This window comes from Aotus nancymaae, unplaced genomic scaffold (genome assembly GCF_030222135.1).
Source record: "Aotus nancymaae isolate 86718 unplaced genomic scaffold, 86718_ANA_hifiasm-v0.15.2.pri h1tg000008l, whole genome shotgun sequence".
In the NCBI taxonomy this organism is placed as follows: Eukaryota; Metazoa; Chordata; class Mammalia; order Primates; family Aotidae; genus Aotus; species Aotus nancymaae.
Window position 1 is genome coordinate 36,645,824 of NW_026988419.1, and position 12,564 is coordinate 36,658,387.

The 12,564-nt window shown below is 38.1% G+C and overlaps 1 protein-coding gene across 2 annotated transcripts in view; it reads left to right on the top strand.

Moving 5' to 3' along the window:
- The first annotated feature begins 304 nt into the window (after positions 1-304).
- The window catches only part of PGAP1 (post-GPI attachment to proteins inositol deacylase 1), a 91,354-nt gene continuing 79,094 nt past the window's right edge, over positions 305-12,564 (top strand). For both annotated transcript variants that reach the window (XM_021667782.2, XM_064373215.1), the window contains exons 1-3: positions 305-525; positions 7,674-7,827; positions 11,504-11,679. In XM_021667782.2, the coding sequence (XP_021523457.1) occupies positions 379-525; positions 7,674-7,827; positions 11,504-11,679 (477 nt within the window). In that variant the 5' untranslated portion in view covers positions 305-378. The remainder of the gene's footprint in view (positions 526-7,673; positions 7,828-11,503; positions 11,680-12,564) is intronic.

Here is a 12,564-nt window from a genome sequence, read left to right on the forward strand (position 1 = left end):
CCTCGCTCCCTCTTCTTTTCCTCCCTCCAGTCACTCCTCGCGCCTATCCCTCCCCACTTCCCTTCTTTCCCCTCACCCTTCAGCCCAGCCCACCCAGCTTTCTCCCACTTCCTTTTCCCCCTCAGATTCGCGCTCCCGCTGCAACGTCTCCTCCTCCCTCAGCTCTGGGAGTCGCCAGGCCAGAGGCGCCGCGGACTGGTGCGCGCAGGCGCACTGCGCGGCTGGCGAGCGGGCAGGCCGGGCATCAGCGCAGGCGCGCGCGGCTAGGGCTCGGCTCCGGGGCTGGCGGTCGGACAGTCCGCGGGCTCGCTCAGTCCGGGCTTAGGGCCCCGCGGCGGAGGCGGAGGCAGAGGGGGTGTCGGCAGTGGCGGCGGCACCATGTTACTTCACTCGGTCAACCTCTGCAACTTGGCGTTTTATGTCTTCATGGTCTTCATGGCAACCCTGGGGCTGTGGGATGTCTTCTTCGGCTTCGAGGAGAATAAGTGCAGTATGAGCTACATGTTTGAGTACCCGGAGTATCAGGTAAGGTTCTGCCCTCTCCTTGGCCGGGTGCTCCAAGACTCTGGCCCCTGGTGCCTTTTTCCTTCTGTAGGTTCATCCTGCCTTGGCTCTCGGCGCTTCTCGGGCCGGCTGTCCCGTCCTCGCCTCTGTTTTCTCCGCCCAGGGAGACTCTGCATCCCTTTTCTGCCTCCCTCACCTACGCTTTGTGTCCTTTCTCCATGATGAGGTGTTTGTTAGACGATTTCCCGAGAGCATCCTCGTGGTCGCCCTGGTAGTTACTCTGCTGACCCTCCGCCTCCTCCCCAGCCCCAAATCCTGGGCACAAGCTCTTCTGACTGGCCGGGCCCAGCCCCGGTCACACCCAGAGAGGCAGCCTTAACCCTTCTCCCTAAACCCAAGCTCCATTCCTCTCGCGTTCCTGCCTTAACCCGTGCTCCGGGACCTTCATTTGCTTCCCACGCGCCTAAATTCTTCTCCTCGCGCCCAGTGATTTGCGCGTCAGATTTCGCATTTCTAGAAAGGGACCGAGCGTCTGCAGAGTGTATATTGGCTAGATAGTTCCCAAGGCTGTTTTTGGAGACTCCAGGGTTTTGCCTAAGGGTAAACTGGTGAGTTATGAAATTGGAAACTAGATTCCCTCTTGAAAAGATGTTGCGGATCCTCTTGTTTTGCAGGTTAAGGGACTGTGCCTGTGTGGGCTTGCTTGTGTGTGCGTACCTGCGTTTATCCATGTCTTCCAGCTGCCGAGCCTCATACTAGTTGCATACAAAATCTATTAAATGGTGCTATTTTTTTTTTCTCGCTGGGTTCGGAGTTTAAGAGACACGCGACCCTTCTCTCTCCACCCGCATTGCTTCCATGCCATTTTGAATGTTTTCAATCAGTGGCTTCGTTAGTTCGGCATAGTAGAATCTAGAATTTCATTCATGACTAGATGTAAAAAGAGGCGCAGACAAATTACCCAAGTGTCCTAAGATTTTTTTTCCGAATGATTCTTTTATTTCTAAGTGCATCTCTTAATTACGGACTACTTATTATAATAGTAATTCCCTACCACAAATGTATATGCACTATAATATATATTGTAAAATACATTTTTAGTATACTCTTAAAATCATAGCAGTTTTTTTTAGGGTGAAGGATGTAAGTCCTGATTGCTTCTTTGTACAAGTCATTATGGAGGAAGCCTGTTACTTGATTATTCTGCTATTATTTTGATCTTAAGACTACTTAAGGTTTAAATTGCTGAATAACATTCTCTCGTATGGACAGGATTCTAGTAAATTTAGATTTCATTTGTGTTTAGATCCTTACCTTGGTTTTGCATTTATGATGATAGGAGAGTGGAAACATTTCGTAGGGTTGCTATTGAAGGAGAAGATTTTGACATGTTACTGCTATCTCTGTTCATTTAACTAAGCAGAGCTTTTTAGTTTAGTTTTTTAAAAACTGAAAATAGAGTCATCATAATACCCTCCTTATGTTTGGTTTAATAATTAGGGACCTCCCAATAGATTGAAGTAGGTCACTTTAGTTTTGTACTGCATTGAAGAGTTTGGTTAAAATTATTTTGGAACAGTACAGTACTAATCCCCATTTATTTTTAGATTTCCTACAATTATTGAAGCTATTTTAATATTCACAGAAATAGAAATTGTTCTCCTTAGTGTTGGGAGCAAAGCATATGGATCTCACAGATGCATTTCCTGCCTCATAAAATTGACTGGAAAGAGAAAATTAGTGTAGCTAATGGTGAAGAGCTCTTTGGGTTTTTTGTTGTTGTTGGGTAGTGTAGGTTTAGTTATTTTGATTGAAGTTGCTTTTTTGGGATTTTACACTTCTATCTGCTAATATAGTAATAATCACAGTGACAGAAGTTTTTGATTTTTAGCAGGTTTTATTTTTATGACATAAAAAGCTGTGTTAATTCATGATAGTATTTATATTGTATTCTTAGTCTTTTTATTTTGCATACCAGCTCATGTTATCTTACAGATACAATAAAACCTGCCTATAGAAATGAGTCATTTTGAACATAGTGAGCTTTTTGAATAAATGAGGCCATTCTGTTAAGAACCAAATGACTTCCATGAATAAAAATGTTTTAAAGATATTTTACATATTGTTTACTTTTAATTATATTTTATAGTCATCTCTCTAATTGTTCACAGGTTGATACCCAGATGTGAGATGTCCAAGCCATTGGCTTTTCTTCTCTTTTTGATGCCTTTCTTCTTTTTTATTGCTTATTTGCATCTTCTTTAGCTAGCCAGCAGAAATAGAAAGGTAGTTGAAATGCACTCAATTTTATTCTTCATTTTTTTTTTTTTTTAAAGATGGGCCATAAATTTGAAGCTCTTTGCAAAAATGAAGTTTGGAATTTAAAATTGTTTGATTATCTTTGTTCATCTTCTACCTCTGGTTTTCCCAGAGTCACTTATTCAGAGTTAATTAAACATCGCACGAACCCATATCTCAAACCTGTGAGGCAAAATATACTTTATCCTTTGAAGCTTCTTGCCCTGTTATGACAGCAAGGCAAAACTTTTATTTGTTAGCAAATGCTTTTAGGCAAATTGCAGAATTTTAGAAGAAACATCTGAGTTGTTTTCTCTCATACAGTGATTTGTTTGGCTATCTTCATATGTGTAACCTAACGGTTGCTCTCTGGAAGAAAATGGTGGTATGCGCCTGTCGTCCCAGCTACTCAGGAGGCTGAGGCTGGAGAATCGCTTGAACCCAGAAGGCGGAGGTTGCAGTGAGCCAATATCGTGCCACTGCCCTCCAGGTAGGGTGACAGCAAGACTGTGTCTCACAAAAAAAAGTCATATATTTTGTTATTAAGTGTGTTATTTATTTAGAAAGTCATTTATTGAATGAGCAGTCTTTGCCAGGTATATCTAGATACTTGCTGTAGGTGAAAGGGAATTAGAACTAAATCAGATCTTGTGTCTTTATGTCTTTATAATACAATGGGGGAAATGGACATGTAATTTATAATTATGATATAATGTACTGTTATAATTTCACAATAAGAGAGTATGTACAAAGCTTTTCACAGAAAGGAGAGCCTCCAAGTTTGTCTTGGGTGTTCAAAGGCTTTAGAGAAGATGCAAAGTGAATTGGGCCATAGAGGGTGTATAAAGTACTGAAAGAACATTGCAGGCATAAATAGTGTATGTGAAGGTGGTAATGCACTGGGACATGTTGCATGAACAGTATTTATAATATATTACCATTATATCAAAACTAAAATCTATAAACATATTTGCTTATATATATAAAATATTTCTAGAAGCACACATAAACTGATAACAGGTTGCCTTCTAGGGTAGGTCAACTGGATGGCCGAAGGACCATGGGCAGGAGAGATCCTTTTCAATGTATATCCTTTTGAATCTTGAATTCAAAAACATATTAAAAATACATTTTAAAATATGTCATGTGTAAGTTATAAGAAAGTAGGTAAGGGTGGGACGAGGTGGCTCACACCTGTAATTCTATCAATTTGGGAGGCCAAGCTGGTAGAATTACTTGAGCCCAGGAGTTAAAGACCAGCCTGGATAACATGGTGAAACCCTGTCTCTACTTAAAAAAACAAAAATACAAAAAATCAGTCAAGTGTGATGGCATGGGCCACCTGTAGTCTCAGTTACTCTTAAGGAGGCTGAGATGGAAGGATCACTTGAACCCAGGAAGTCGAAGCTACAGTGAGACAAGATTGCATGCACTGCAGCTTGGGTAACAAGAGTGGGACTCTGTCTCAAAAAAAAAAAAAAAAAAAAAAAAAGTAGGTAAGAATTATTAGAGTTAGATTTTAAAGGACTCTCTCTTAAGCCTTTTGTGTGTGTGTGTGTGTGTGTGTGTGTGTGTGTGTGTGTGTGTGTTAGTAGTGTGAACTATGGATTATAGAAGGGAGACTATGGCAAGGAGAGACAAGTCTGAAAAATTCAGTTGTCCTTAAGGCCTTTTTTTTTTTTAGGAGTCTAGCTCTGTCGCCAGGCTAGAGTACAGTGGCACGATCTTGGCTCACTGCAACCTCCTCCTCCCTGGTTCAAGGGATTCTCCTGCCTCAGCCTTCCAAGTAGCTGGGATTACAGGCATGCACTGCCATGCCCAACTAATTTTTGTATTTTAGTAGAGATGGGGTTTCACCATGTTGGCCAAACTGGTCTCGACCTCCGGACCAGCCTGGCCAACATGATCGAGGTGGGTCTCGATCTATCCACCTCGGCCACCCAAAGTGCTGGGATTACAGGCGTGAGCAACTCTGCCCGGCCGCCCCTAGAACTACTCTTATGGAGGGTGGTGAGCAAAGGGCTGACTGAGAGCTCTTTGAGAGAACTTAAAAACTGTGTATTCATCTTGATCAAAGTCGTTTTTCTTTTTGGTTAGTTATGGAGATCAAACTTTATTTTTCAGTTTAAGTTCACAAATAATGTCATAAAATAGATACTTTAGTTTCTTAAATCAATTTTTTCTAGTACTTGAGAGTTTGTTAAAAATTTTGTCTTTTGAGACAGTTTGTGTAGAGTTAAGAAGAACTCACACTAAACTATAGAGTCAACGAAGGAGGACAGGAGAGGTAGGATTGTGGAGATAATATTTAAATATAAAGGTAATTGATCTTAATATGGAGGAGGTGTTGTTTATTTAAAATAAACTATATAGAGGCCAGGTGCAGTGGCTCATGCCTGTAATCCCAGCACTTTGGGAGGCTAAGGTGGGCAGATCACAAGGTCAGGAGTTCAAGACCATCCTGGCTAACATGGTGAAACTAAAAATACAAAAAAATTAGCTGGGTTTGGTGACTCATGCCTGTAGTCCCAGCTACTTGGGAGGCTGAAGCAGGAGAATTGCTTGAACCCTGGAGGCGGAGACTACAGTGAGCCGAGATCACACTACTGCACTATAGCCTGGGAGACAGTGCGAGACTCTGTCTCCAAAAAAAAAAAAAAAACTAAGCAAAATTATATGGAATAAAAAATTTACATTGGAGTCCTGCTCCCTTAAGTATTTTCCTTTTAAAATCCCTTGACCGTATTCTGTTTTCTTATCAGCACCTTTTTGTATGCCTATGCCTTTTCTGTCAATCTGGTAAATTACCTCTCCTGGGTCTTTCCTACTCCCTTTCAACTTGAACTCTGTCTGGAAATGGAGTTTTGCCATTTGCCTACAACTCCCATCATTCTTACCTCTTCTCTTATTTTTTTGTTCCATCTCCTTTTTCCATCTCCATACTGTTTTTAAAAAACTCTGTATACATTCATATTTTAAAAAATATTCTTTCTCACTATAAAATTGCTTTCACAATAGTATTTTATAAAATATATCAAATATATTTTTTTGCTTCCTTTTCTGTCTCAAGAAAATTAAATATTTCTTTTTAGATATATTTGATAGTTTCCTGTTTTTCTGAGTTTATTTTCAACTAGTCCAAACTTTGTTTAGCTACCGTTCCAGAAGAATAATGGTGTACTAAATTGGGAGGAAATAAGAAACTATTTCTTTGTTCTCTTATAGTTTTCTTTCCTTTTTTTTTTTTTGAGACAGAGTCTCACTCTGTGGCCCAGGCTGAAGTGCAGTGGTCGGATCTTGGCTCACTGCAACCTCCGCCTCCTGGGTTCAAGTGATTATCCTGCCTCAGTCTTCTGAGTAGCTTCGACTATAGGCGTGTGCCACCATGCCCAGCTAACTTTTGTGTTTTTAGTAGAAACAAGGTTTCACCATGGTGATCAGGCTGGTTTTGAACTCCTGACCTCGTGATCCAACTGCCTCAGCCTCCCAAAGTGCTGGGATTACAGGCATGAGCCACCATGCCCAGCCCTGTTTTCTTTTTGTTTCATTTGTACCTAAAGAAGTAAACAATTGTGTCATTTTCAGTTTTGATTATATTCTGTGCACAGTCAGTATTGGGACTAATTTGAATTGAAGTACATGTATTAAATATAAAACAAATAGTGGGGTTATTATTTCTGTATTTTAAGTTTTTGGGGAGATAACTAAGGTTGCTAGTATCTTAATAAGCTTACAGTCTCTGCAGATGTTTCCATGGTGTTATTGGCATAGATTGTTTATGTTAATATCATCAAAGGGATATTTAGGAAGGTGCACAAATGATCAGAATTTTTTGTTTTTGGAACAATGAAGGTTTTCAGCAGTCATTAGTAACATTTACAGGTTTTGAAATTCACTTTGTAGTTAAATTCTTTTATCAAGCACATACCACATGTACAGCACTGCCAGATCTATGTAGACATTACTGTCCAATGTAATTGGTTTCATTCTTAATGGTTTCTGTCCTTTAAAAAAAAAAAAAAAAAAAGGAGCAAAAGGGTGTATGTATACTTTACTACCACTTTTATAGATGTCTACCTTTCCGGATGACATTAAGAGGTAATTTATACTACGCTGAAAAAAATTTAGGTGAGCTACTGACTCAGTAGTTAGGTGAACTGCTGTATTATTGGTATACAATAACATGAATTGCAGAGTATTTTAAGGTTTGCCAACAAACCATGCACCTGCTCCATGAAAACTGAAATAGATACTAATTCACTGGAATGTTTATGGTAAGAAGAGTGTACCTATCTTGACTAAGACATGGCTATAAGGTTCAGATTAATTTGTTAAGCATATTGTAGGCCAAAGCATATTAAATTGAGAAGTCAGAAAGCTACATTGTAAAACAATGTACTTCCTTTTGAAGCTGTAACAACTGAAATGTACAGTTGGGTCTGAGTAAAAGGAGAGACATTTCAAAATAGTTAAAACTGGAAAAAAAGATTTGATGATATAAAGCCTTTATCATTTTGAAGTATAATTGATACTTATCCAATTATGTTAACATGTAACTTGTTGACATATACCAGTGCTTTCTGCCATTGTCAGTGGCCATTTTGAGTAATTTGTATTGGTTAGAAATTCAATTAGTCCTCTTTTACGTTTTCCTGAAGACTTCATGTTTCAAAATTCACACAATTCAAGATCGATTCTCTATATCAATAAACTACAAGTAGAACTTGTTTTGTGTATGAAGTGTAGTTTTAATATCAGTAATATTTTTATATTGTACTATTTCAAATTTGCATAATTCAGAATTGCATATGATGAGGCTGAACTGTTTTAATAAAACTGATTAAAGTGAAACTACATTTTTTTTAATGTAGAAAATAGAACTTCCAAAGAAACTGGCAAAACGCTATCCAGCATATGAGTTATATCTTTATGGAGAAGGATCCTATGCTGAAGAACACAAAATTCTCCCTTTGACGGGTATTCCAGTTCTCTTTCTTCCTGGTAATGCTGGAAGTTATAAACAAGGTAAGTTTCACTGGAAGTAAGTTTTGAAAGCTATAAAATTCAACTCAAAAATTTGAATCATATCCATACTCAGTGAATCAAATAAAGTAAATGAAATGCATGCTGTGTTTGAAGTACTATGTTGGGCTTACAGAGAGACCAAACTATGACATTTTCTGAGAGAATACATGTGAAAAGTACTTAGAAAAATTGAAGACCACTTTGCAAAGAGAGAAATAAAAAGAATAAGATGGAGTGGGATGGGATAAGTAGATGATAAAGGGGGAACCCCTTGGGGAATCAGCAGAGCAAACACATTTATGTTGGAAATGAATGGTAAAGAGAACAGAAGCTTAAGCATTGATTAGGGAAGTAAATCAGTGGCTAATGTTATGCAAAGTAAGAGAGATTCGTTTCCTTCTTTTGGAGTTATTTAAGTTAGAGAGATCTGGAAGTACTGGGAGGAATATAGAAAGGTAAGGTTAGGGAAATTACATGTACAGATTCCAAATTGATGTTGGCTTGGAGATATAGCAGTTATTTCTGGCATAACAGCTAAGTAAACTGGAATTAATTTTGTTTTAAACTAAAACCTGCTTTCTTGTTATTTAATGGATTGGAATTGTTTCAACATGTGCAGTTATTTGTGTTTATTCACCTAGCACGTATCTACAGGTGTCTATCATGAGCCAGGCTGTGTTCTAGATACTAGGGATTCAGAGCATATCAAGACAGATGAAGTCCCTCTCTCATCAAATTTATATGCTTATTGGGAGGACAGTGATCAAACAAATATGTCAATAATGTTAAAGGCTAGAAAGAAAAACAGACTAAGGAGGTAGAATATAAAAGGGTCAGGAGGTGGCTAGTTTAGATGAGGTGGTCAGGAAAGGCCATTATGAGGAGATGACATTTGAGGAGAGGTTTGACTGAGGGAAGCATTGATTAGGGAAGCAAATCAGGAGGCAGGAACATGCTTTGTGCATTCAAGGCTACTGTGACTAGAGAAAGTGAAAAGAGATAAGACTGGAAAAGTAGCCACAGGCCATATCACATACGCTGTGGAAAAGACTTTGAATGAATGGTAAACTGTTGGAGGGCTTTGGGTAAGAAAAATATAATCTGATTTTTAAAATTTATCTTCATATTTGAAATATTACATGCTGAGAAATACATAGAACATAGATATTTTGTTACAAATTATTGTAAATTAAATACCCATGAAACCAAACCTTAGTCTAGAAGTAGATTACCAGCGACCTGGAAACCCCTTATGTGCCCCTTCATGGTTAAAACTCCCTCCTCTCTTTCTTTATATAATTACAATCCTAATGTTAATATAGTAATTTCCTTAACTTTCTTTGTAGTTTTATTTAATATAATCTATTTATTTGAGGCTGTTTTTAAGTTTTGTAATATGAATATAGTCATTCAGTATGTATTCTTTTGTGTCTGGCTTCTTCCACTCAGCATTATCTTTAAAATTCATCCAAGTTCATTTTCCTTATTTTGTATTATTTCTGTTGTATGACTATACCATGGTTTGTCCATTCTGTCTTTGGACAGAATAAATGTTTACATTTATTGGCAATTACAAATAATGAATATTATTCCATATGTGTCCTGAAGATACTGTGTTTCTGTAATATAGATACCTAAGAGTGTAATTCCATGTTATAGGTTATGTGTATCTTTTTAATCTTTACTGACTGTGCTAATTTATATTCTTACAAGCAGTATATTTTACTTTCCTTTGCTCCATGTCCTTTACAACACTGGAATTGTCAGATATTAAATTTTTAAACAATCTGGTAGGTGTGATTTACTTTTAAAAAAAGATCACTCTGGCTTCGCTATGAAGAGACTTTCCTTTGTAGGGCAAGAGTGGAAGCAGGAAAGATACTAAAACATCGTAAGTCATCAGAAAACCATACATAAAAATGAGATACCACTTCATACCTACTAGGATAGTTGTAATAAAAAAGATAGATAACAACAAGTGTTGGTGGAGATGCAGAGAAATTGGAATCCTCATACATTGCTGGTGGAAATGTAAAATGTGCAGCTACTTTGGAAAACTATTTGGCAGTTCCTCAGAATATTGAACACTGAGCTATCATGCAATATTCCACTCCTAGGTATCTACCCAAGAAAAATAAACACGTACCCACACAAAAACTTGTATATAAACATTCATAGCAGCGTATAATAACCAAAAGGTGGAAATAATTTAAATGGCCCTCAGCTGATGAATAGATAAATCAAATGTGGCATAATCATACGATGCAATATTATTCAATAAAAAGGAGGAATGAAGTACTGATACATCCCACAACATGGATGAACCTTGAAAACGTCGTGCTATGTGAAAGAAGCCAGTTCCAAAAGGCCACATATTATACGAGATGTCCAGAATAGGCAAACTTAACAGAGACAGAAAGTAGATCAGTGCTTGTTAGGCCTAGGGGTTGGGAGGAATGAAGAAATGGGGAGTGACTGCCAGTAGGCACAGAGTTTTGTTTTTGAAGTAATTAAAAAATACCTAATGTTAGATTTCAGAGATGGTTATACAATATATACCAGAGATGGTGAATATACTAAAAACCATTTAATTTTACAGTTTATATAGTGAGTTGTATAATATGTGGATTATAATGCATCTGTTGTATATGTTTTCTAAAAATGAAATTGTAAACAGGTATTTTGTTTGCTAAACCATATGCTACAATTTTTATGCCATCTAATATAAGCAGTTTATAATAAAAGTTTTAAAAAGATTTGCAAAACAAGAACAAAAAGAGTGGAAGCAGAGGGACGAGTAAAGAAACTGTTAGAGTAGTTCAGACAAGAGATAATGGTGTTGGATTAGGACAGCAGTGGTGGGAATGGTGAGAAATTTCAACTGGGGATATATTCGGAAGGTACAGCGTGGCAGCACTTACTGATAGATTGGATGTCCTTTTCAGGAGAAAAAGACAAATCAAGTATGGGTTTCTAAACCGAGTGATGAATGGATATTTCTTGTAGGAACCTTCTCATCCTTAAAATCCTCAGTAAGTTTGGCAAAATTTATATGTCTTACTCTTTGAGGAATCCTACTCATTTAGCTATTGTTGCTCCCACCAAAGGAAAAGAAACTAGAATAAGTGATCTACTTGCTTTTTATTTATTTAATTTTAAAAAATATTTAGGGCATACTTACTGCATTCAAGACATACAGTTGCTAGGTTAGTTTGTTCTAAATTGGTACTATTAATGAATTTCATTCTGAAATAGGTGTTTTATATTTGTGATTGCAGAATAAAGTTATTTTTAAAGAAATTCTGAAGAAAGAAGGGATGAAACTTAAAAGTATTGTTTAGGGCGGGGCACAGTAGCTTACACCTGTAATTCCAGCACTTTGGGAGGCCTAGGTAGGTGGATCACCTGAAGTTGGGAGCTCAAACCAGCCTGACCAACACGGAGAAAACCCATGTCTACTAAAAATACAAAAATAGCCAGGCGTGGTGGTGCATGCCTGTAATCCCAGCTACTTGGGAGGCTGAGGCGGGAGAATTGCTTGAACCCAGGAGGCGGAGGTTGCGGTGAGCTGAGATCTCACCATTGCACTCCAGTCTGGGCAACAAAGAGCAAAACTCCATCTCAAAATTTTTAAAAAGGTATTGTTTAATGTGCACTTCACTCTTTTCCTCCGCAGTTCGTTCTATTGGCTCCATTGCACTTAGAAAAGCAGAGGACATTGACTTCAAGTACCACTTTGACTTCTTTAGTGTGAACTTCAATGAAGAACTGGTGGCACTGTATGGTGGAAGCCTTCAGAAGCAGACCAAGTTTGTGCATGAATGTATTAAAACAATTCTCAAACTCTATAAGGTGAGAGATAAGTATGCAAATCAATAGTGGTGCAACCTATCAGCATCTTTTTAAAAAAGGGATTCAGTATACTTTAAATCATATATTGGAAGTTGAAGCAGAGATGGCACAAAGATTTTTTTGTTAGAGTTTTTTGTCTTGGTCTCAGTAATGGTTTTGAAGTTTAAATTTATAAGAAATGTTTCTTATGGTGAATTTAGGAAGAAAAACTTTTTAAAACTATATATATAAATTAAGAGTGTGCTGCCTTACCTAAAAACCATTGGTATAGATTTCTGCCTCTAGCTATGACTAACTGGTACTAAGGTAGACCGCCTGCATTTGTAAACAACTGTAAAACTGGTCAAGATAGCTGAGGCACCTGATTTGAGATGTTGGACAACAGAACAGCAAAGGACTGTGATCCCTGGAAGAAGTGAGCTCCATGATTGCTCTGGTTTTTTGCCTGGAAGCATTTTCCAGACCATGGGGCAACATTGTTATCACTTAGCTAAAGAAAGTAGAGAATTGAAATTGGGGGCTGCTGAAGCAGCTAAATGTGACACAGTATGAGAAAGAAGAAAGTGAGGCAAAGAAAGGGGTTCTAAAAATGCATATTTTTCAATCTTTGAATGCCACGCTACACAGGAAAAGTAGTTATAAAACAGTGGCATGCTAAGGAGGAAGTGGTGGGGTGTGTTCAAGGCATAGTGGTAGTTTAAATCAAGGTGGTGGCAGTTGAAGTGATGAGAAATTAAAGGCTGAGACATTACAGTTTGCTGGCAGATCAGATATGGAAGGACATAGTGAGAGGAAAAGAAGTGTTAAGGATGACCCCAAGTTTTTTGGCTAAACAACTGGAAAGATTGACTGCCATTAACTGAGGTAGGGAAGAATGTAGCAGGG